Source organism: Quercus robur, chromosome 2 (genome assembly GCF_932294415.1).
Source record: "Quercus robur chromosome 2, dhQueRobu3.1, whole genome shotgun sequence".
Taxonomy (NCBI): domain Eukaryota; kingdom Viridiplantae; phylum Streptophyta; class Magnoliopsida; order Fagales; family Fagaceae; genus Quercus; species Quercus robur.
Window position 1 is genome coordinate 41,412,599 of NC_065535.1, and position 25,763 is coordinate 41,438,361.

At 37.7% G+C, this 25,763-nt stretch overlaps 2 protein-coding genes across 2 annotated transcripts; both read left to right on the plus strand.

The window, feature by feature from the left end:
- Positions 1-14,340: 14,340 nt before the first annotated feature.
- LOC126699080 (uncharacterized) lies at positions 14,341-15,162 on the plus strand. The gene has a single exon (XM_050396639.1). The coding sequence runs from the start codon at positions 14,341-14,343 to the stop codon at positions 15,160-15,162; it is 822 nt and encodes a 273-aa protein (XP_050252596.1).
- A 6,767-nt stretch (positions 15,163-21,929) lies between these two features.
- On the plus strand, positions 21,930-24,097 carry LOC126713718 (uncharacterized). The gene is made up of 2 exons (XM_050413561.1): positions 21,930-22,371; positions 22,883-24,097. The coding sequence occupies exon 2, from the start codon at positions 22,932-22,934 to the stop codon at positions 24,000-24,002; it is 1,071 nt and encodes a 356-aa protein (XP_050269518.1). The 5' UTR covers positions 21,930-22,371; positions 22,883-22,931; the 3' UTR covers positions 24,003-24,097.
- Positions 24,098-25,763: the final 1,666 nt, after the last annotated feature.

Below are 25,763 nucleotides of genomic sequence, written 5' to 3' on the forward strand. Positions count from 1 at the left end.
TTTTTTGTAACAGATGCTTCAGAGGACCGTTCATCTCCTGAATCATTTGCATCTTTTTCCCTTGATATCATCTTGATAAAGGCACACAGAGCATCGGGGTCTATATATATATATAGTCTCTCTTTTCCCCTTAGGAATGACGATTAGATTTAGCAAGTAGAAATTGGTTGAGGCTCAAGAGAAGAAAGCCAAAGGTGGCCTCGTTAGTGGTCTTCTCTCAAAGAAACGTTCGAAGGTAGGGGACGTATCCAAGGATGATTCCGTGGTGACTGCCCATTATCCTGCTAAGCGTCCTGCTTCTCCCACCTCGTCTCTGGAGGTAATTGCCTTCGCTGGGGAGAAGACTAAGAAGAAGAAGAAGGTTGGTGACGAACCTTTTCTTCCTTCCTTCTGGGATGATGTTGATGCTACTGCTTTGAAGGCTCATGAGGCGCTCTCTATGGACGACCTAAACCCTTTGATGGCGAAGTCGTCCAGCAAAGTGATGTCGTCTTACACTTAGAAAGTCGTGCAGGTATGTGTTGATAGCGTAGATTGCTTTTTCTTTTTTGTTTTGCTTTTTGCTAAGAGAGATTTTATGTGTAGGCTTTGGGGGATACTTTGTTCCTTTTTGGGAAGCTTCTGGACTTGGAGAAGAAGGTGTCCACAGCTGAGCCCATGATTAAATCCTTTTTCTTTGAGAATGAAATGCTGAAGAACAAGGTCGCCATCCTTGCTGTTGAGGCTGAGAATGACAAAGAACACGTGGTGGCCTTGGAGAAGAGTCTTCAAGTGGAGAAGGATTTTTGCGAGCTAAAGGACAAGTAGATTGGTGATCTGGAATTGAAGTTGCAAAAAGCCAGGGCCACGGCAGTGCAAGAATTCAGGGATTTTGACAAGTACTCAGACGAGTTGTGTGGGTACTACGTGAAAGGCTTTGATCTTCTCAGAAAATGGAAGGCGAAGCATTACCCTAACTTGGACCTTTCTAGTCGTATTATTGGTGATATTGAGAAGGAGCTCATGTCTAACCGTCCTTTTGAGGCTACGGTGGAGAATGTAATGGAAGAAGTCACAACTGTAGTTGAGGTGATTGAAGAGGCTGCACCTATAACTCTTGCAGATCCCGTTTTGGATGAACAGTAAATTACCCTTTTTTTTGTAAGATGAAAACAATATCTTTTTATGGGCTCATTGTTTTGAGCATCTTAATTGAACAATCTCTTTGGGCCCGTATGTTTTGGGCATAGATTCTCTTCCTGACAATGACAAGTAATTTTATGAACTGCTGATGAATTTTTTTTTATAAGCACACCTTTGTTGTGTTCAGATGACGAAGGTTTTTGGATACTTTCATGCTTTAGCTGTATTAAACAACTTTTCATGCTTGGTTGTGTTTAGACAACATTTTATGACGATATTAGTTTTGTTAAAACAAACTTTTCACATTTAGCTTATGTTTGAACAACTTCTCTTTTTGAGCCATATTTGAATGACTATGTTAGTTGTGTTTGAGCAACTTTTTACGTTCAAATGTGTTTAAACAACTTTTTTATTGGGTCATGTTTGAATGACGATTTGAGTTGTGTTTGAACAACTTATTTTTAGTTGTGTTTGAACAGCTTTTTATTGAGTCATATTTGAATGATGATTTTAGTTGTGTTTGAAAAACTTATTACTTTTGACTGTGTTTGAATAGCTTTTTATTGAGTCATGTTTGAACAACTTATTATTTTTAGCTGTGTTTGGACAGCTTTTTATTGAGTCATGTTTGAATGACAATTTTAGTTGTGTTTGAACAACTTATTATTTTTAGCTATGTTTGAATAGCTTTTTATTGAGTCATGTTTAAATGACGATGTTGCACTGTACTGGTGACTTAAAGTCGTGGTATTGGAGTGTCTTTAGGTTAACCATTTTTTTTTTGTTTATTCATGCTTGAATGATGGTTATATTAGTTGTGTTTAAACAACTTTGATTTAGTCGACTTTGGTAGTTGTGTATTAACAACTTTGATGGCTATGATGCCATTGGTTGTGTTTGAACAGCTTTTGATTTGAAATTGTAACGACAGAGATCCTTGGGACGTCTCCCAAGGATAACTCCTAAGTGTTGCACATATTTTTATTGACAAGTAATTCATGGATAATCATTGATAAATACGCATGGATAATGCTTTCATGTATTATTGATCTATGAATGACGAAAGTAATAAATGTTGTACATATAGATATGAAGATTAGGCAACTTGAAATGTAAAGTATTCCTTATTGGTAGTATTCCTTCAAGTGTTCTATGTTCCATGGTCGAGGCAATTCATGGCCGTCTAAAGACTTTAGGTAGTAGGAGCCTTCTTTGGAGTGACGGATTACTTTGTAGGGGCCTTCCCAGGCTGGTCCTAGTTTTTCTTGGGACAGGTCCTTGTTGCCTGTGATACCTTCCTAAGGACGAGGTCTCCTGCGTTGAACCTTCTTACCTTGACCTTTCTGTTGTAGTATCTGTCCATTGCTTCCTTGTGTTTGGCCATTTCCTTCATAGCTTCTTCTCTGACTTCATCAATTAAGTCCAAGTTGTTGTTAAGCTCCTGCTGGTTCTTCTGGTGTTCATAAGTTTTGACTCGAAAGCTTGTCAGTCCCACTTCCATTGGTATGACGGCCTCAATGCCAAATGTCAGTTCGAATAGTGTTTCTCTTGTTGGAACTCTTGTGGTCATCCTATATGCCCAAAGGACATTTGGTAGCTCTTCAGGCCATGCCCCCTTTGCCCCCTTTGCCCCCTTAAGCCTAGTTTTGATGATTTTGAGCAAGCTTCTATTCGTCACCTCTGTCTGCCTGTTGGCTTAAGGGTGTCTTGGAGAGAAGTAGTGGCTCTTGACTCCTAAGTCTTGGCAAATTTTCTAAACTTGGGATTGTCAAACTGCTTTCCATTGTCTGATATTATGACACGTGGGACTCCAAACCTGCAGATGATGTTTTTCCATACAAAGCTTGTGACTTTGGCCTCCGTTATTGTTGTCACTGGTTCTGCTTCTACCCATTTTGTGAAGTAATTAATTGCAACAATCAAAAATCTGAGTTGCTTCTTCCCTAAAGGGAATGGGCCCATAATGTCAATTCCCCATTAGGTGAACTGCCATGGCGAGGATATGGGTGTCATCATTTCTCCTGGTCTCGTTTGGATATTTGCGAAGCGTTGACACTTATCGCATGCTTAGACGATATCGTGTGCATCCTTCTGTAAGGTCTTAGATATGGGAGTGAGTACCCTTGTCTGTACAGCGCATCGTCAATAATGACGAAGTGAGCTGCTCTAATCTGTATCTTCCTTGCTTCAGTCTTATTTTCTCGGAACCATCCTTCTTCCAAGTAACGGACGATAGGAGTCATCCACTCGTCTTGTTCCTTTATCTTCAGAACATGCTCACCTTCTGTGCTTGGTTCCCCCTTATCTTTATACATAGTTTAGAGGTCGCATTGTAGTCGTCTGACGAGGCCAATCTTGCTAGGAAGTCAGCTTTTGCGTTTTTGGCCCGAGGGATTTGCACAAAGTCTAGGCTGTCAAAATGCTGTAAGAGTTGTTGGAAGATATTCAGGTACTTCTGCATCCTTTCTTCTTTGGCTTCACAATCTCCCTTCACTTGTCCAATTATTAGATGAGAATCAGCATGGACGATAAGATTCTTTGCTCCTAGAGCATTTGCTAGACTTAGCCCTATTAGCAATGCTTCGTATTTAGCCTTGTTATTCATTGCTGAGAATTGTAATCTAACTGCATACTTCAATGTTTCTCTTTTTGGAGATATGAGCACTACTCCTGCTCGTCTTACTTTCTTCGTGGCAAACTTATCTATTTGGACCATCCATGTTTCCATGGGAAGTTCTTCTTACTTATAAGGGTAAGTGAATTTTGCAATGAAGTCCGCTAGTACTTGGGTTTTGATTGTTGCTCAAGGCCTAAAGTTGATGTCAAATTGGCCCAATTCAATTGCCCATTGAATGAGTCGTCCTGCTGCATCTATCTTGTTCATCGTCTTTCTTATTGGTTGGTCTGTCATGAGGACGATGGACTATGCTTGGAAGTAGGAACGGAGTTTTCTGGAAGCGACCAACAATGCAAAAGCTATCTTTTCCATCCTTGGGTAACTTGCCTCCATTCCCTGGAATGCTTGGTTGGTATAGTAGACGGGCTTTTGGATATTTTCTTCTTCTATGATTAGTGCTGAACTTACTGCATTGTTAGATACTGCTAAGTAAAGGTATAGCTTTTCTCCCATCACTAAGGGGCTTATTAGTTGTGGCTTTTTTAAATACACTTTTAACTTGGCAAGGGCTTCTTCGCATTTGTCAATCCACTGAAAGGCTTTTTTCAGTACCTTAAAGAATGGCATGCACTTGTTCGTTGCCCTAGAGACGAATCTGTTTAGGCCTGCGACCTTTCCTGTCAAGCTTTGAACCTCCTCACTATTTTTGGTGATTTGACCTCGATTGTTGCCTTTACTTTGTCTAGATTTGCCTCTATACCTCGTTGGGACACCATGAATCCCAAGAACTTTCCTGAAGCAACAGTAAAAACACACTTTGCAAGGTTTAGTTTCATATTGTACTTACATAGTGTGCTAAAGGTTTCTTTTAGATCGTCCAAGTGGTTGGCTTCGTCCTTGCTTTTCACTAGCATATCATCTACGTATACTTCCACATTCCTTTCAATTTGGTGAAAGAACATGTAGTTCACCAATCTTTGGTATGTGGCTCTTGCATTCTTCAATCCAAAGGGCATAACTTTGTCGCAGTACAATCTTTGGCTAGTGACGAATGAGGTTTTCTCTTGATTGTTTTCATCCATAAGAATCTAGTTGTATCTAGAAAATGCGTCCATGAAACTGCTTGCTCACTCCCAAGTGCAGGAGATCGTAGCAATATAATTCTCGGAGTACCGAGGTCGAACCACAAGGAGCAGGGTAAATTTAAAGACAATATAATTAAATAACACAATTTGGGTGAAGAAGAAAAATACTTTTGCTTGGTGAGTGTTAACAAGAATAATGATAAAAACTAATTTAAATCAATAATGTAAATCCTAGGGCATCGGGGCGTTTCCCTATATCGATATGAAATACTTTGTGATCTAGAAAAATATCTATTTCATAATTGATTGTTCTTATACAATTAAAAACTTATGATTCGGTTGAACTGAGACAATTCAAGAACGCATGATAACCTCGATTAATAATGTGGCTAGAAAAGTTTTCAGAAAAACCCCATTCACTTTAAAACCGGATTTCTATTTGAAACTATTAGAAATTCATCTAAACAATAAGAAAAACATGATTGAACTTATTGAAAGCATGGAAGAACTAATACATCAAAAGAAATCTAATTGAAGAATCAAATATGTTATTGATAAAATCCTAGAAAAAATCACATTAAATATTCATACCGTATAGAAGAAACATAACCCCTAGCCCTAGCAAAGAGTTTAGGCTGCCATTAGAGAAAGGAAAATACAATTTTTTCTCTCCAAAATTCGTTCTGCCCAGCCTCCATTCAAAACCCTAATGTCTAAGTGTCCAAAGAAAAAAAAACATTTACTATTTTAATTTCCGTCCAGGTTTACAGCGGTAACTTGTAAGTTAATTTCGGCCTTCAAAAATTGAGAATTTCGAAAAACTCAAAACTGGAAAGTTGTAGATATTTAAGTCACGGTTCCAACCCATCTAGCCTTGTGTCAATTGGATTTTTGAGGAGAGAGATACACCCAAAATACTGATCAGTGCTCAAATCAGATTTTTCCTTTTCAGATTCTGCTTCTTTGATTTCTTCCCTTATTTGAAGCTTCCAATCATGGTAGACGATCCAAGCACTCCAGCTGCACCTCCTTAGACACTTAAGCATGGTCCTTTAGCTCCACTTTAATTCTAGTTTGGCCTCCATTCTCTCACAAATTCTTGTAAACTCATCTTTCTCACATGATTTCCTGAAAGTAAAAAATTACACACAATGAATAGCATCTTATTCAAGAAATTATGTAAAGATAAATAATAGGGACTAATGCAAATCATGGCTTAATTGTACAAATTAAGCATAATAATAAGGAGATAACGCCCATATAAATATATAACAAGTATACATTTTAAGGTGTTATCAGAAACTTAAGGGTTTGTGTCCAGCAGTTGAGTCTACCAGTTGATTAATCCTCGATGAGGGGAAGCTATCCTTCGGGCAGGCTTTGTTCTGGTATGTGAAATCGATGCACATTCTCCATTTGCCATTGCTCTTTTTTACCATTACCACATTTGCTAGCCAATTTGGATAGAAGACTTCCCTGATGAAATCAGCTTTTAGTAACTTTTCTACTTCTTCAGTTACAGCTTTGTTGTGCTCTAGTGCAGATATTCTCCGCTTCTGCTGTACAGGTTTGCATTCTGGGTTAATGTTGAGATGATGCTGTATGATCTTCCTATCGATTCCAGACATATCCTCGTGTTTCCATGCAAAAACATCTTGGTTTGTCCTTAAGAAGGAAATCATCTTCTCTTTCTTTAGAGTTGGGAGTGTTGATCCTATCTTTAATACCTTTGTCGAATCTCCTGGGACAATCTCAACTTCTTGTGGTGTTTCTGACGATTCGGGGATGGGCTCTGGTTCATTGATCACCCACATGTGGTTCTCCCCAGATGTTAAGGCAGCTTGATAGCACTCTCTTGTCAAAACTTGGTCTCCTATGATTTCTCCCACTCTATAGGCTGTTGGAAACCTCACCTTCAAGTAATATGTTGGCGTTGCTGCTCTTAGCCTGTTGAGTGCAGGTCTTCCCAGGATAATGTTGTATGTTGAAGGGCAATCAACTATGAGGAAATCAATTCCTTGGTGACCTGTGCTAGGTAAGTGCCTGCAATTACGGTTAGAGTAACGATGCCCCTAGGGACGATTCTATCCCTTGTGAAGCTTACCAGAGGCAAGGTGAAAGGCCTGATTCTTTTCTTATCTAGTTTCATCTGTTGAAATGCAGGCAAATTGATGATATCTGCTAAGCTTCCATTGTCAATGAGCACCCGGTGGATGTTGAATTCTTCTACCCTGAGCATGATTACCAGTGGATCATCATGGGGTTGCCTGATGTCGTGATCGTCTCTCTCTGAGAAAACAATATCAAGCTCGTCATTCTTTGGCATCTTCATTGGATGGAGCTGCAAATGGACACTGTTTATTTCTCTCCCATGGGCTTTTTGAAAGGATTTCAGTGTTTTGCTTGCCGTTAGTCCTCCCAAGATCGTCTTTATCTCTCTTGCAAGAGGTTTGCTATCTCTTGCTCCCTGAGTTCTGTCCTGATCATCCTTTCATTGGTATCTGTGGGGCTCTGTCTTCCTGACATACTTTTGTAACTTTCCTTGCCTATTAAAGTCTCCACCTGGTCTTTCAAATGCCTACACTCGTCGGTGCGATGCCCATGGTCCTAATGGAACCTACGGTACTTGTTATTGTCTCTTTTTTCTGCTAGAGTACTAACTGGTTTCGGCCATTACAAAGAGGAATCGTCCCTTATCTGTATAAGGATCTGCTCAATTGGCATTATTAGAAGAGTAAAGTTAGTGAACTTTGGCTTCTTGTTCGGAAGTTCTTTCTTTTTCCCTATGCTCTACCCAACACTTCATGTCTCTTTCTTCTTATCATGATTTCTACTTATTCCTTCGTCTCTCTTCCTTTTTCCTTTCATTTCTTTTGCGAGCACCGCGTCTTTTGCATTCATGTACTTCTGAGTTTTTCGAAGCAACTCCGTGACTGTTTTTGGTGGACTTTTAGTGATTGAGAAGAAGAAATCCCTAGGCAGCAACCCTACTTGGAAAGTTGTTAGGATGACTTGATCTTCAGCTTCGTCTACCTGCAATAGCTCCTTATTGAATCAGGTAACATACTATCTTAGTGATTCTCATTCTACTTGTTGAATGTTGAGAAGATGGCCAGTTGGCTTTTTGTGCCTTTGCCCCCTAATGAAATGTTGAACAAAATCCTTGCTGAGTTGTTCAAAATCTACAATAGTTCTTGTGGGTATCTTGCTGAACCATACTCTAGTTACTCCTTTCAATGTTGTTGGGAATGCCCTACACATCACCTCGTCTGGGGTCATTTGCAATAGCATTAGTGTCTTGAAGGATTCAATGTGATCCAAGGGATCCTTGAAATCGTCATATGACTCCAACTGTGGGAGATGAAATTTTGGTGGGAGGGGACGGTTTAGTACTTCAGTAGTAAATGGTGAGTTCGTCCTTCGAATCATCCCATCCAAATTCTCCCCGCCTTTGTCCTTCATGGCACTTTTTAACTCATCCATCTCCTTCCTCATGTTGCGAAGCTCATTCTCCATCCTGGAAGAATCTTCTCCTAAGGTCCTGTCTCGCCTGTTGGCTTAAGAGTTTGGTTCTTCTTTTTTTTGGTTTTCGCCTGTTCGTCGACGTTCTGCATTTTGGGATTCCATTGTCTTTTGCAGCTCTTCATTCTGGCGAGTCAGCTCTTCCACATTAGCCAAGAGGGCCTAGATTTGTTGTTGTTGCACAACTTCTTGCTGTTTTGTGATTTTTTATTCCATCTCGTACTTCGAGGAACTCTTTTTCCACTAGGAAAGATGGCTTGAATGATTAGCATTTCCACAGACGACGCTAAACTGATGATGCAAAAAAATCAGTAGTTAAGCTCCTCGTCGTAGCGGATGGACGAAGTTGTGATTGGGGTCATCTCTATTGGAGGAAGACCTGCAAAATGAACTGGATGGAAGAGTAACATGCCGGTGTGGCATTAGCCAAACCGCCTCTGATGCTTAAGTTAGTAAGGGGGAAAGATTTTAGGGAGAAACAGACTGGAGAGTGATTTTCGTAGAGTATTTGTGTGTACCTTTCACTTATGTTGCTCTTTCTTTTATAGTTGTATGCCTCATTAATGGGCAATGAATCACTGTATTTATGCCCAACGGCTAGTGCGTTACAAAATCTTGGTCTGAAGTTCACAACTCATTCTGTGATCGTTGCTTCATCCGTTACGTTTGTCATCAATGAGCGTAATAAATGCGTGACATAATCTCTTGGTTAATGACAGCTTCAGCTTAATGATGATCATAAATTTCTAACTCATCAATTATTATTTGGATAAGAGAGCCCAATCCACACATGTTTAAAGCTCAACCTAATATCCAACCCAAGAGCATATAAACTCATATTTTTTATCATTTCTTATGTGAGACTCAAGGATTTTCACCACTTTAATATCATATTCAAGTTATTTTAAATACATAATTTGAGTATAAAATATATCATACCGGGTTTGGTAATTATTTTCTATTTTTTTTAAAAATAACTTTTCTCACTTACACAAATCACATCACTAAAAATAAAAATAAAAAAGTAATTTTGTGTTTTCACAATATTTACAAATATGTCACTGTATTCGTCTTCATAGAAAATGAAAATGTTAAAAAAGTTATTTTCATTTTTTGCATTCAGATCCAACTTTTAAGATACTGAAAATGAAAACTGAGTACAAATGCTAAAACCAAACCAATTTTTTAGTGATAGGTGTTGGGGTTTATGCCCTAAAATCCAATTTATTGGCATGTCATAAATAATTAAATTGTTTAATTATATGAGACTATTTATTAATGAATTAATGGGACACTATCTTAGTCCATGAGATGCATAGTATGTGATTTATGTGAAAAGTCACAGAAAGATATAAATTACAAATTCTTTGTAAACTTAGAATTTTAGTTCGTAGTTGGTGATGAAATTGGACATTTCATCTGCGAAGACTATAACATATCAACTAAGATGATTTGTCTTGATCATGGAAGTGGAGACTTCTAGTTGATATGTTGATATATTTTAAGAGTTACAAATTGAACTGGACCGTTATGAGATTTATTATTCTCCTAACGATTGTTAAACGAATAATAAATCTCATGACTTCTATTTACATTAACTCTAAATCCTGAAAGAATAATGGACCTGATCATGAGGTGTAGGTTGCTTTGATATATCAGGAGTGAGATCTATACGTCACAGTCAAAACCTCAGTATGTTGGGTAGCCGCATTTAATGTTGATGGAACATATATTCTCAAGATGGAATTCATAATCTCTTAACGAAGATATAAAATATTCCCTTGAGATAAGTTTAATGGGTTTGGTTATTCAAAGTGTTGGGCCCAGCCACTTTAGTAAGGAGTTACTAATGTATATATTTATGAAATTGGATTTCATAAATTTATGATGAATAACATAAAGGATTAAACCGGGTACTCAAGGATTAAGGTGTAGTAATCTTCAAAGTGGCAGTCAACATTCATAACTTTGTATTACTACGATTATTTTAATGAAGGGGTTGTATGTATAATAAAGTCTTGGGATACAATTTATTAATAAGGCCTAGAGTACAATTATATTCTTATAGTGGTATTGAATATAATTAATGGTAACTTTAGACTTGTCAAGAGTTGACAAAAAAGCCCAAGACCCATTGGAGCTAGAGTCTTATTTGTTCCCTTTGGTCCCACTCCAAGCCACATGCTAGAGCCCAATTGGAATAGCCCAAAAGGCTAGCCTAATTAGATAATCAGTTATATATAAGGAGAGAAACATACAGAATTATAAAAGTGGTTTTTCATTAAGATCATATAAGAAATGAAAGTGTATGTGAGTGTTGGACACTCTCTTATTCTATCCTTAGAAACTGATTGAGAGACCACACTTCTTGTGCATTAAGTGGAATTGGAGTGAAGATTAAAAGTGTTCCCAAGTACTTCTAATTTTGGTTTTGAATTTCATTGCACCAAGGTACACTTCTTATTCTTTGTTCTAGAATTCAAGGTTACATGTTATCTCTCATGAATGAAGTAGATCTATGGTTGTTGCTTCCGCTGTGTGTTTTGTATGAGATGCAAAACCAGATTTTCCAACAATAGGTCCCATATAAAACTGAAAATGAATATAGAATATTGCATTTTTTTCGACTAATCAAACAGCCTCATACTATTTTCAATTTCCTTTATAACCTAGGATTTGGAGACACACACAAATTACCAAACAAGTATTTTGGCCTAAAAAAAATAGAAAACTGTTGTTAGAAATAGAAAACTGTTGTTAGAAATAGAAAATTGAAAGAAGAAAAAAAAGGTTATAAAACACACCCTTATAGCTTTCAAAATTTTATGGTTATAAACAAAATTAAAGGCCTTTTAAGCTTTTGCAGATGCTCTAATATGTATTTTTATCAAGGTTCGTAGAGTTCAGCTTTCTCTTCTTAAGGGTTTTAAAAAAACAAATATTGATATTGATTGAATACACTACCATCAAAATTATATGTACAGAACTCATGTGATAAATACAAACTCTAGTGTTGTTGCCACAACATTTATTTATTTTTTGAATTGAACCTTCATTGTTTTCTTTAAAACCAAGGAAGTCAATACCGTACAAGGAAAATATATGATACCAGCTACTTATAAACTGGTATAGGTACTTTTCTAAAATGTACCAGAAAAAATACAGGATTGTACCAACCTATTTCGACTGTAACAACTTGTACCAAATCGTATCTGCCTGTATCAGCCTATACCGACCGGTATTTGCATTTCGGCCAGTACAATAAAAAAATAAATAATTGAAAAAATTATTAAAAAAATATTTAATTTAATTTAATATATTGGTTAATGTACTAAAGCTAATATGTAGGCTTTTAAAATATGTGGATTTTAAAATTTTATGTTGATAAACATAAAAAGTTTATAAATTTATACTTACATAAATAATACAATTATATATTTATGTATAGAATTATATAAATAGCGGTAATCCCGAAAGGGTACATCGGTATCAACTGATACCGAAATATTTCGTTACTCTGACCAAACCGAAATAGCATCCGGTATGAAATTGACTCCCTTGATTAAAATTGAAATTGAAGTACAACAAAAAGAAAGACCAAAACACAGGAAATTATATAGGGAAATTAGCATTTTGACTAATTGATCAAGAGAGTATGGTGAAGCATTAGGAGGTCAATCCCAATCCATGTTTAGGATGTCCCCATATCTCTCGTAACCTGAGCTAAATCATGTGTCACTTTGTTGTAGTCCATTTTTAGATGCTTGCTTTCCAACTTCAAAGGAATCCAGCAAGGCAAGGATTACAGTGAGTACTAAATTAGTAATATAGCTTTCTTTTTATGAGTGAATTTGATCCCAAAGGGGGAAAAAGAGGGGAAATTTCAAATTGTTGATCTTGGACGTAATATTTGGACAATTGTGTTTTCCTTTTAAGCTTAAATCGAAGAGTACTTTGAAGTTTGAACTAGCTTATAATAAGGTGGAGATTTACGGGAAGAGAGAAAAGCCATGTCGTGCTCTCTAAAGGGAAGAGGAAGCCGTACTCTCAAAAGGGAAGAGGAAGCTGAACTATTGAGAAGCAAGAAGAAGGTAAAGGATGTCAATCATGCTGATTTCAGAGAAGGGGCCAACGAGAATGGATCTTACCCACAGAATAACAATGCTTAGGCTTCACCCAACAAGTCTTTCAAGGAAAAATTGGTAGGAGAAATACCAGGAGCCTATGCTCAAGCCTTCGATTTTTACGATCAAATGGAGGATGATGTTGACTCCGATGAAGAAGTTTCTGGTTTGCGCGAAGGTTTAGTGGCAATAAAGCTATCGAAGGAAACTAAACTGCGTATAAGGGGGTCGTGGTCGAAAGCTCTGATTGTCAAGCTTTATGGAAGGAAAATAGGTTTTACCTACATCCAAAACAAACTCCAGCAACTGTGGAAACCCAATGGGAGACTAGACTGTGTGGACCTTGGAAATGAGTTTTTCTTAACGAGGTTCTCAATGAAGGAAGACTTGGATGCAGTTTTGAGGAAAGGGCCATGGTTCATAGGAGAGCATTATTTATCTATTAGGCCATGGGAACCGTTTTTCAATCCGGATGCAGCTAACGTGTCATCAATAGCTGTTTGGGTTAGATTACATCGTTTGCCTATTGAACTTTATGAGGCAGAAGTTCTTAAACAGATCGGGGAGGCCATTGGGAAAGTTTTGAGAGTCGATACTCATACCGCCATGGAAGCTCGGGGTAAGTATGCGAGGCTATGCATTCAGGTAGATGCGAATAAGCCGCTAATCAATACTGTGCTCATTGGGAAATTTGAGCAAACAGTGGTGTACGAGGGCATCAACAAGCTCTGTTTCGTATGCGGCAAGATTGGACACAAAAAGGAAGCGTGCCCATATTCAGTCCGGTGTACTGAGCCATCACCGGAGAAAGATGTGTCGCCGGAGAAGGAGCTGGCTGGTACTAAAGCACAAAGTACTAGCCCACGAAGAATGCATGATACTGGCTGGCACGGGGCTGGCAGTGACGTGGCTGAGAGTAGTGGAACGGCGCAAGATGAGGACAAGTATGGATCGTGGATGCTGGTTACACGTAGGAGAGCAAGACCAAATGGGACCACAAAGGGAATGGTACAGCCGGACCCCACGAAATCAAGACAGAGCGCAAAACAGAAAGATTCCTTGGTAAGGAATAAGGTGAGCAACGGGAATAAAGTTTGGAAGGAGAATCCTGAGGTGGGCTTTGCTTACAAATCTACTTTGGATATGGTTGGGCAGGACCGATTGTCATTGGGCCCGAATCTGAAGTTTGGGGGTGGAACTAACAAGGCTGGGCTTCCTCCTAAAGCCCAAGATAATCATTCAGTGAAGGCAAAAAAAGCCTTGGCCAGAAGTAGGGCTTCAGTCCATTTGAATATAGAAGCTGCTAGTAGCAGCAGGACGCCTCTCGCAGAAACTCAAGTCGTGACTCTTCTCGGCAACAATGGAGGAGATGCAAGCTCGTTGTTCCAATTTTCAGCAGCAGCGCACATCGACCCGAGTATGCTTTGCAAAGACGAGGTGGTGAGGAATCATCAAGGTGAGCTAGGCATTCAAAGTCAAGGAAAGATCAATCATCCAAGCTCGAGGGTGGACGGTAACAGAATCCTTGAGGTGGCCGACAACTGTGTTGGGGTGGTTATTTCAAAATCTGGAGGAGGATTGGAATCCAATTGCTCTTTAGATGGAATCATTGAAGAGAAGGATGAAGAATCTATTATGGGTGGTCCGGACGATCCTTGTAGAAGGGAGGATGGCGAAAAGAAGGGAGAAGATAGGATGGAGTTTGAGGATGAAGGAGGCTCCGGCATCTCCTCTTGAGTTGGGTTTATTTTCTTTCCTTTCTATTTTTATGAATATAATAATTTGGAATAGCCGGGGCGTGCTGAAGCCCAAATTTCAGCATCATGTAAGAGAGCTAGCTCGAAATCATAATCCGGCTTTGTTAGTGATTATGGAGACCAAGCTTGGTGGAGCTCGTGCAAAGGAAATATCAGATAGACTTCCTTTTGATGGCGCCATCCATATCGAAACAATTGGGTACGCAGGAGGCCTTTGGCTGCTCTGGAATGCTGATATTGTGGAGGTGATTCATTTGGCAGATACAGAGCAAGAAATCCATGTGGAAGTGAAGGTACTTGCTACTAAACTCTCTTGGATTTTTTCTGCTGTTTATGCTAGTCCTAGGATTGCTGAGAGAAATACTTTGTGGGAAAATTTAATTAAAGTAGCCGATCTTCATAATAAACCTTGGGTAATAGCTGGGGATTTTAATGAACCCCTTTTGGATGAAGATAAGTTTGGAGGAAGGCCTGTTAGCATTCATAGATCACTGTTATTCAAAGATTTTCTTGATAAGTGCAATATGGAGGATTTGGGATTCTCGGGTCCCAGATACACGTGGAGTAATAGAAGGGATTTAAATAACCTCATTCAAGAGAGAATAGATAGGTTTTTTATGAATCCTAGTTGGTGCCTCTTGTATCCAGAAGCTAGGGTATCCCACCTTACTCGTTGTCATTCCGACCATTGTCCCGTTCTCCTTGAAATTGTCCCTAGACAGACCAATTTTCTTAATAGGCCTTTTAGATTCCAAAGCTTCTGGTTGTCTGACCCTTCTTTTCCTCAAGTGGTGACTAAGGCTTGGAATCAGGATGATAATCTTTCAACTTCTATTGATAGATTCACAAATGATGCTATGATATGGAATAAAAATCAGTTTGGAAATATATTTGAGAAGAAAAGAAGATTAATGGCTAGGCTTAATGGAATCTAGCGGGTTTTAGCTTCCAACCCCCAATCTTCCCTTATAGATTTGGAAAACCAGCTTCTTAAAGATCTGGATGTAGTGCTGAATCAAGAGGCGGAGTTGTGGGCCTTAAAGTCTAGAATTAATTGGATGGTGTTGGGTGATCGTAACACCTCTTTCTATCATGTTTCTGCTATTGCTAGAAGGAAAAGGAACACTATTTGCATGGTTAAAAACGAGGTAGGGGACTGGCTAACGGAGGAAAGAGAAGTAATGAACCATTTTAGAGAGGGGTTTATAAGGCTGTATACTACCAGCCAAGTCAAGGCTGGTTGGAATCATAACCTCCGGCAGGGGTGGCAAAGTAGTCTCACGGAGGAGGAGAAGCACAGTTTAGACCAGCCGGTGATAGATGCTGAAATAGTCACTGCCTTGTGGTCTCTTAAGGCTTTCAAGTCTCCAGGTCCTGATGGACTGCATGCTGGATTTTTCCAAAGATTCTGGTCCACAGTGGGGGATTCTGTTAAAGAGGAGATTAGGAAGGCTTTCCTTTGCAGAAAAATTCCAGACTATTTAAATAACACAAGTATTGTCCTTATTCCTAAGATCCAAAGCCCGGAATCCATTAGTAACTATAGACCTATTAGCTTATGCAATTCGGTTTACAAAATCATTACTAAAATCATAGTGAGGAGGTTGAGACCTTATTTGGATAAATTAATAGGTCCTTGTCAATCGGCTTTTGTTTCGGGAAGAAGAGGAGTGGATAATGCTATTATTGTTCAAGAATTGATCCACACTATGGGTAAAGCTAAGGGCAAAGGAGGTTATATGGCTTTGAAAATTGATTTAGAAAAAGCCTATGATAAATTGGAGTGGAGTTTTATTAGGGATATGTTGATCAGGTTTAATCTTCCAAGGAATTTAATTGATCTTATTATGAGCAGCATCACTTCGGTCTCCACCTCTTTACTCTTTAATGGAGGTGCTCTAGAGCCTTTTCATCCTACTAGAGGGATTAGGCAAGGCGATCCGCTTTCTCCGTATATCTTCATCATGTGTATGGACTATTTGGGGCAACTAATCCAGGAAAGGTGTGATGACAAGTCTTGGATTCCTATTAAAGCTTCCCGAAGAGGGCCAACTTTCTCGCATCAATTTTTTGCAGACGATCTTGTCCTCTTTGCCAAGGTAAATATGGAAAATTGTCTTGTAATTAGAGAAGTGTTGGATGACTTTTGTAGCCAATCCGGTCAAACCATAAGTGAAGCTAAATCCAGGGTTTTCTTTGCTCCCAATGTGGACCGTAGTGATAGAGAAGCCTTGAGTGACATCCTCGGTTTTCAGTCTACCCCTAATCTAGGGAAGTACCTTGGCTTTCCCATTAAGCATAATGGTGCATCAAGTCAGGATTTTAACTTTGTGTTGGAAAGGGTGAAAAAGAAACTTGCAGGATGGAAAGCAAATCTCCTCTCCATGGCCGGGAGGTCAGTTCTGATCCAAGCAGCCACTTCTACCATCCCAGCTTATGTTATGCAATGCAACCAGCTCCCAGGGAAGATTTTAGAAGGCATAGACCAAGTAAACCGAAACTTCTTGTGGAACTCCTCAACCAATAAGAAGAGTATGCACTGGGTGGGATGGAAAAAGGTCACTACCCCTAAGGATGTAGGTGGGTTGAGTATCCAAGCTGCAAAAGGAAGGAACACAGCTCTTCTTGCTAAATTAAATTGGAGGTTTCATACGGAGAAAGATTCTCAATGGGCCAAAGTGTTGAGACTGAAATATTGTACTAATCGGCGTTTAAATTCCAGAGATGAAGCTAGGCTGCCTTGTTCTCGAACTTGGAGGAGTATGAAGAAAGGGGAACCTGTTTTCAAAAAAGGAATTACTTGGGTTCCGGGGTATAACAGCAACCTCAGCTTCTGGCATGACAATTGGACCAAGGCCGGCATCTTAAGAAATATCATCCAAGGCCCCCTAACCACCGAGTCTAATTTGTTAGAAGTGAAGGATGTTGCTAGTTTGGAAGGTTGGAATTGGAATTTGCTGCAAATAGAGATTCCTGATGATGTTAAAAGAGTAATTCAAGCTACCCCTTTCTCGTGTGTTGCAAGAAATCAGGACAAATTAGCTTGGAAACCTTCTCCCAAAGGTTCTTTTGATCTTAGTAGTGCTTATCTCCTTGCTAGTGAACCTCTCCCTGAACCGGCCTTCCAAGGGAAGTGGATTTGGAAGCTAGATACCTTGCCGAGAATTAAAACTTTCATTTGGAAGTGCATGCACCACAGTATAGGGGTAAGAGACTGTTTACAAGCCAGGGGGCTGCAAGTTGATAATATTTGTCCCCACTGCCATAATAGGCCAGAATCCATCATTCATGCCCTTCGGGACTGCCATGTCCTCAAGACTATTTGGCATCAGCTAGGAATCAGCTGCTTGGACACAAGTTTCTTCTCGGCTAACATGCAAGACTGGCTCATGTCTAATTGTAAGGATAAAGGAGTTCGAAGTTCAGGTCAAGCTCCTTGGAACCAAATTTTTATGTTTGCTATTTGGACTATTTGGAAGGGTAGGAACCCGCTGGTTTTTGAGAACAAGAATTTAAAGTCTAGTATTGCCAAATACATCTTTTACCAAGCATTAGAATACTTTCACTGTGCGGGCAAGCTGCTGGTGACAAAACGGAAAATCTTGAATCAGGTGCGCTGGGAAAAACCTTGTATTGGCTGGTTGAAATTAAACACTGATGGGTCAGTTTTGGGGAACCTGGGCTTAGCTGGTGGTGGAGGTGTTCTGCGAGATGAGTATGGTAGCTGGATTGGGGGGTTTTCTAGAAGGATTGGCATAGCAAATAGCTTCACTGCTGAGTTATGGGCGTTGCGGGATGGCCTTCTCTTATGTCGGCAATTGAATGTCCAAGCCGTGGCTATTGAGCTAGATGCAAGTGCCATAGTTGATGCATTTTCTCATCAGTCTGCAGCTAACACTATTGTGTCTTCAATATTGGATGACTGTAAGCTCTTGATGAACGAAATTCCTCAAGCTTCTATATCTCATGTCTACAGGGAAGCAAACAAAAGTACAGACTGGCTTGCTAGATTCGGGCTAAACTTAGATTCAAATTTTGTATTATGGAATGGTCCGCCTGTGGACCTTATTCCTATTCTAGAGGCTGATAGCCGTGGTCTGTATAGTAGCAGACATTGTGTAGTTCCTGGTTTTGCTCCTTAGTTTTAATGTTATTCCTTTTTCTACCAAAAAAAAAAAAAAAAAGGTGGAGATTTACAATAGTACACTGAAAAATGACTCTACTCACTAGTCTTTCACGAAAGATACTTACTATTTTTATTTTTTATTTTAAAATACTTACAATTTTGGGTAAATTACAACTTACTCACTTGTGGTTTGACTGAAATTTAAGTTACTTATTTGGGGTTTGAAATCTCATGATGCAAGTGTTTCGTTGGTTTCTTTTTGAACTTATTTGATCTTGTCTTTTATGTTTTTTGTGTTTTTGAAGGAGAGAAATATAAAAGTGGAGTAAAATTGCATATTTAGCCATGTTTTTAACAGAGTAGGTTACGAAACTCTAACTGAGCTAATCTTAGGTAGGTAAAGTATCAAATTTCAAATCATAGGTAGGCAACTTAAATTTTGGCCAAACTGTAAGTGGATAAGTTGTAATTTTCCCTACAATCTTTATTTAGCAAGAAAAAAAAAAAAAACTTACAAACGGGAAATTATTGCGTACTCCCGGAATACCATAAATGTGTATTCTTTCCTCTCACATGAATGATGGGTCCCACTAATTAAATTCATGATAGGACCTACCATTCATGTGAGAGGAAATATTACGCATTTATAATACTAGGAGTAACTAATAATTTTCCCTCACAAAGTTACAATTTTCATTTTTCCCTGGTTAAATAAAGAGATACTAGTCCACGGAAGCAAGGACACATTAGGAAATGGGCCTGTGTCCATCCTTTTGTAAGGCTTCCCAGACTCAACTCAAGGAAGCAGCTTAGGAAATGGGACTGGCCTAGACCGATTACACAAAAAATCCCAAGCAGCCGAACATTACAATACCCTTTTTGTTTTTAATAGAAGTCATTTGAATGACCAGCAATTCCTTGGTTCAACTCTGTGAATAATTGTAGGGGGGAAAAAAAACTGTGAATAATTAACTTTTTATTTTTTATTGTTGTTGTTGTTGAGGTGAATAATTACTTTTTATTAGCCTGTTTGTGTTTTATCAATGCAAACAAGTGTTCAAACTTTTTTTTTTTTTTTTTTTGAGAAAAGACAAGTGTTTAAACTTAATTGTAAATTTTAATGTATTGCAGTATTGCACCTAAGAAATTATATATATATTTTTTATATATAAGATATTGTGCTTTTAAGTTTTATCATATCTTGTATTATCAATTTATTTTAGGTGTCTTACATGAAAATAAGTTACATAATTTTTGTTAAAAGATTTGTAGCTTAACTGATTTCAATAAAAGCACTCTTAGTGAGAGTTTGGATACACATTTGCATTTAAAGTTTGCGTTTTTTTTTTAATTATTTATTTATTTATTTATTTATTATTTTTAAGTGCGTGAACAGTAGCATCACATGGGTTCACTGTGCAGGAGACAAAATGCACTGTTCACGCACTGTTTATGGGTCCGACAGTATTATTCACACATTAAAAAATTATTTTGCTACAGTGTTTTCAGTTTTCAGTTTCAGCAAAAATAAGTTGTATTCAAATAGACCCTTAGATTAAATTCTCCACCCCTTAATTATTGATCTGTCATAAAGTTACCTAGTATCCCATAAAAAAGAAAAAGAAAAAAAGAAAAAAAGAGAGTTACCTAGTATTTCTTCATAGTTCAATAAAAAGGAGGATGAGAGATTTGCAAGTTGCAACTGAAAATGTAAAATTCTGTTTGGATAGAACTTATTTTGTTGAAACTGAAAACACTGTAGAAAAAAAAAGGAGGATGAGAGATTTGCAAGTTGCAACTGAAAATGTAAAATTCTGTTTGGATAGTACTTATTTTGTTGAAATTGAAAACACTGTAGAAGAAAAAAATTTTGATACAAGATAGAATTCTACTCAGTGGCGGAGCCAGGAAATTTGTTCAGGGGGGGCAACTAAATAATAAATATAATGAAATTGTTAAGTAAAAAAAATTATTTCATAAATAAATTTTAACTCAACAAAATTGTGCCCTACATTCTTCATTATACTAAACATTTTCTTTCCTTAAAATATACATAAATTGTGAACATTTTTCCCATAAATCACTCATATTTTGAAACATTAATATTAAATTTTATGAATTAGTTATTCAGTCAATTTAAAAAGAAAAAAAAATGTATGAACAATCAAGTCTACACTACTAATAAACTACACAACACTATTAATATTATATAGGATTCTTACATAACATTCACTTTTCATGTATCAAGTTTCAGTAATACATGCTCTCAAAAAAAAAAAAAAATCTAATAACACATACATTCACTCACGAGCAAAATCAACAACACGCCAGCACGGTATTATTATTATTAATATATTATATAAAAGCTATGAACAAATAGGTAAAAAAATCACAGCCACAAGTTATGTATGAAATTGGCGGACCCACCACAAAACAAACTCAGACAAGTTTAATCCTTTAAAATTTAATTGCTGAAGTACAACAATACAACCATACAGCACACGGTATAACAAAAGCAGTATATCATAATTACTTAATTAGTGTCTTTGCTTTACATTACTTGGTGTTCATAGCCTTCATAGGTTAAACAAAGAGATAGAAATAGAGGGAGAGATACCTGTGGTGCTTTGAAGGAGCTAGAGTCAATGGACGACCACGGACTCATGGCAATGCAACTGGCGGTGCGATGGGTTAGATTTGTTTTGGGTTTTTTTTTTCTTTTTTTTTTTCAAAGAGTTTTGGGTCTTTAAAAAAGAAAAGAAAAATCTATGTTGATATGTTTGAAGGATTGATCCGGTGATTTGGAATGTATAATAAGGAAATTTTGGGTTTTTTTTTTTTTTTTTGGTACTTGAAGGCCATGGGCTATGAAATGGGCTATATCTTTGTAGTAATTTAAAATTTTGGGTTTTTTTACACTAATTAAATTTGTTGGGTTTTTCTAAACTACTTGAAAATTTTGAGGGGCAATTATGCATGTGTAAGGTCTAAATTTTAGATTTTGAAGGACCAAATTCTGAACTTTGAGAGGGGGCAGTAAGTCATTTTTTGTATAGATTCTAAATTTTTCACTACTCTAATGGAAAATTGGAAAAGCTAGGGGCAGTAAGTCATTTTTTGTATAGATTCTAAATTTTTCACTACTCTAATGGAAAATTGGAAAAGCTAGGGGGGGCCATTGGCCCCCCCTAGCTCCGCCTCTGATTCTACTCTAACCTAATCTAAGTGTATATGTGTGTGAGTCTCCCTCCTGGAGACTTGAACCCCGGTCCTTGTCCTCTACACTCCATAAGTATAAGACCATCGCACCAAGGGAGTGCGGTGGTAGCAAAATAATTTTAAAATGTATGAATAATATCGTAGGACCCATTTTTAATGAAAAAGTTGTTGAGAAATGAAGTTTGTAGGATCTACTCACAGTGCACCCGTGCATTGTTTACTGCTGACCTAGTCAAAAACTGGCTGAAGCAAAAAATATAAAAAAAAATGAAGGGGAAAATGCAGACTTAAAACGTAAACTTGGATCCAAACCCACACAGTAAAATTATGATGGTAATATCGGTATTTAGAAATCGGTTTTTGTTTTGCGGCAATTTGGCATGGCAACAATAAATGTAATGTATATTGTAATGGTCCCGTCGTATGCGGAGCTAACCAAGTGGAAGTGGGGTAGCCGTTTCCTAGGGCGGCGTCGACGGAGTTCCCATATTCTCTCAACTTATTTAAACATAAATAAGTAAAACCCTAAAATGACAGGTCAGCAGGTCCTCTGTCAGAGGGTAATTTGGGGGTCACGCTGAAGAAAAAAATAACCGCTACTTTGCCACTTTCTTCTGAAGCCTGAAAGGAATAATCCCAGGAGCAGTTGGTTTCAAGTTTCAACGTTCAAACTTCAAAAGCACCCAACTTTGAAAACAAGGAAAAAGAAATTAAAAAGCAACCATATATTCTGGTACGTTCTGGGTTACTTTCTTTTTTTGGCTCACGGTTTTTGGGTTTCTTGCTGCAACTGAACAAGGTAAATTTTCGTTTTCTTTAATTTCCATCCTGCAGTTTTACTATTTGATTGATATATATTGCTTATATGTATATTGATTCTTATTATCATCTTAGTTGGAATCTATTTCTATATTTGAAACCCGGGTTATCTTGTGTAAACTGATCTAGTTCTTTTAGCTTAGCTTACTTGGTTTTAATTAATTTGAAAGATAGTGGGGACTAGGGAATGTAACTTACTATTATTATTATTATTGATTTAAATAGAGCAAAATACAGAAATATGAACTTAATTACATCTGAAGCCCAAGGGATTTTTTTCTCTGAAAACTCTCTTGCTGCCTGCATAGAGTGACTTTGATTGGTTTACATATTCAATTCCTGATGCCACACATGATGCATATCTATTATTTCCCTAGTAGTTGACTTTATGTTTTTGTTGACTTAATTTTCTGTACATGTTAGAGCTAGCTTGTAATTTGTTTTAGTTGGGAGATTCTTGATGAGTAATTTTCGCGACTTTTCTTCTTCAGTGATTGTTCATTTGGTTAGTCCACTTTGGAAGAAGTTGTACAGAGTGTGATGAATTACCAGTCCACTAGTCGTAATCAAATGCCCAAAGGGTTTAAGGTAAAACATGTTTTGCAATTGGTATTGTTTTTGGCTGTTGTCATCTGGTTGCAATACCAGTTAAGGCAGTCAAACTCAAACAAAAAGGGAAATAACTATGGAGAAAGCATACAGAGCAAACTTAGTGAAGATCATGGTGGCATAATTTTGGGGCGTAAGGGGAATGCTGGGTTGTCAAGTGATGGTGGTATGACTGAATTAGAAGATGTGAATCTTGGGGAAGACGATAAAAGAAAAGATGATGGAGGAGGTGGAGATGATGAATTTGATGGAAATGTAGAAGAAGAATTTTTCCACAAGGAAAATGAATATTCTCGTGGACAATTTTGGACTCGTGAAAAGAAAGAAAATTGGAAGGAACTGGAACTAGAACATAAGGACAACAATTCTGATATTGGAGTTGGAGGAAAAGGTGAATCAGTGGGCTTACATAATCATTCTGTTCAAGGAGGTTATTTTAAAAAAGGACATGATGATTCATGGAGTAGTGTCCCAGATCATGATAAGAAAGGGGATGAGAAGGGTGGTGAAGTTCATGATGAAGAAGATGACAAGGACCCAAAAACACTAGTCAAGCAAGGGGATGACAAAGTTTCAGGAAGACAAATTAAGGAGCCACAACATATTGAGGAACTTACTGATGATACACTTAAAAAAGTCCAATACGAGGCAGATCACTTAAATAGCAATAATAAAGAAGATAATAACATTACGGAAAGCAAACGGGAGATTGCAATGCAGCCTAGTGGAACAGACAATAATGCTACTGTTCTTGACCGAAATGAAGTGTTGGATGGAGTCCTTGGCTTTCATGATGAGAATGGGGTACCACCAGATGGTAGTGATCTTTCAAAATCCATGTTCACTGATTCACAGGATAATTATGCAAACATTCAACATCAAGAAACCATTTCCAATTCAAGTTATCAGAGTAGATTCAGCGAAAGCGCCAACATTGCAGAAGTTGTAACCGAAGAAGACTTGGATGCTGCTGATTTAGAAAGCAGAAATAAAGAAGCCTAGAAGACTCAAAAAAGTTTATGCAGAAGTCAATTCTCAAGCTTCAGGCATCGTTCATGTTTCAGAAGCAACACCAGAAGATAGAGTAGACACACAAGATCCTCATCTAATCTATACAACACATCCTCATCTAATCTATACAACACATTTAAGAGCAGGTCATAAAATAAAAGATTTTCTCTCCCCTCAAAGAACCTCAAAGTAAAGACTGACTTCCATTGAAGTATTTGCTGAGTTTTAGATGCATTTGCATCCTTTGTTCTTTAATGATTTTGTACAGTTCAATCTCATTTTGACATTAAAGTTTTCAACATTTTCCTTGCCTGTGTTGTAAGTACTAGCTACTATGGTTTATGTGTTGCCTCTCTTTCAGTAGTATATGAACATTCTAGTCTCAGTGCTACTTTAATCAATTCTAGTTCAGGGAGAAATGATTTCTACCTTTCACCATGTTCAAATTATTAATATATTAGTGTGCTTCAATCGATAAAATTGCTTGAACCAAATTTTTTCGTTGTGTCTTGTATCATTTAACTTTTGACAGTAGTGGGACTAGGACAATGACATTAATCTCACAACTATAGCAGAACAGCTTGCTCCAAATTTTATTTCAGCAAATTAAAGTACTTGATTGTGTTAGCTCATTTCAAATATAACTGTAAAAAAACACTATGGGCAACTAATTACAATTTTTCCTTATTTGGAATGTGTAGTTAGCTTAATTTACATGAGAGAACAATGTGAAAAACAAAGGTTGGGAATTCACCCTACTCTCCTCCCTCCAATTACCAAGCCATACAGTTGAGGCCTAGTGTTAGGATATTGTTGGTGTCATTTTGTTAAAATTACCATCGTTGTTCAAACTAAGTTGCTATATGATTCCTGTTTCATATCTCAATTATTTCATGATTCTACATCTAATGAGGTATTTGACAAGCTGGAACGACACTACATGATTTTAGTTAGCACTTGAAATAGTTGAAAAGGAGCATTACAAATTAATCTATGGATGTAATTCAAGGGATAATCTCAATTCTCAAAGCACCCGTTTTCCCATGGCTTATTATGACTATGGCAGTACAGCAGGAGTACCTTGACTACTGCCTCCTAATATATCTATGCTGCAGCAACAATATTTAGCACCTCAGGGTGACCTTTTCGTTGCCTCCTTGTGTTCTTCAGGGAGAGAATAGCATCTTCAGTGCTGATTTGTACTGCATCCTAAAGTGTTGTAGTGGTTTTTATTCACCTTAGCTTTTGCATGGAGCAATATGACTTTAAGCCATGTTGATTATGAAACTATTGCTCCCCTCCAGTACCAATCTAACTGGATCATGCTGTGGGTTATTTTTATAGTATTGTGCAGACACTTTATTTCTATCATTGCTTGCCTTCTCTAAAGTTCACTGGACCCATCATTCTCTATTATAGGGAAGATATCTCTTGATTCAGATAGTTGTTGAGATTCACTCATTGTGCGACATGACGCAAGGGACACTGCACTGCCAAAAAGAGGAGGGAGAAACTAATACAAACTTTAGGAAATTTTGAACTAACATTGAGGTCAGATGAAGAAAGAACAAATTGTTTCTGAATGAGCTTAGTAATCTGAAGAAAACCAGAGAAGTTACTGAATCATAGTAAATCAATGGGATTTGAAATTAGCCACCTAATAAAAACGAAGTACTCTTGATACATGGCTTAAAGCGCATATTCAGTAAACACTACTGTTAGTGTATAATAAGCTAATTCAAACCTGTTTGG

Coding starts and splice junctions, on each gene's coding strand:
- LOC126699080 (XM_050396639.1), top strand. CDS start 14,341: ATGGAGACCAAGCTTGGTGGAGCTCGTGCAAAGGAAATATCAGATAGA.
- LOC126713718 (XM_050413561.1), top strand. CDS start 22,932: ATGAATTACCAGTCCACTAGTCGTAATCAAATGCCCAAAGGGTTTAAG.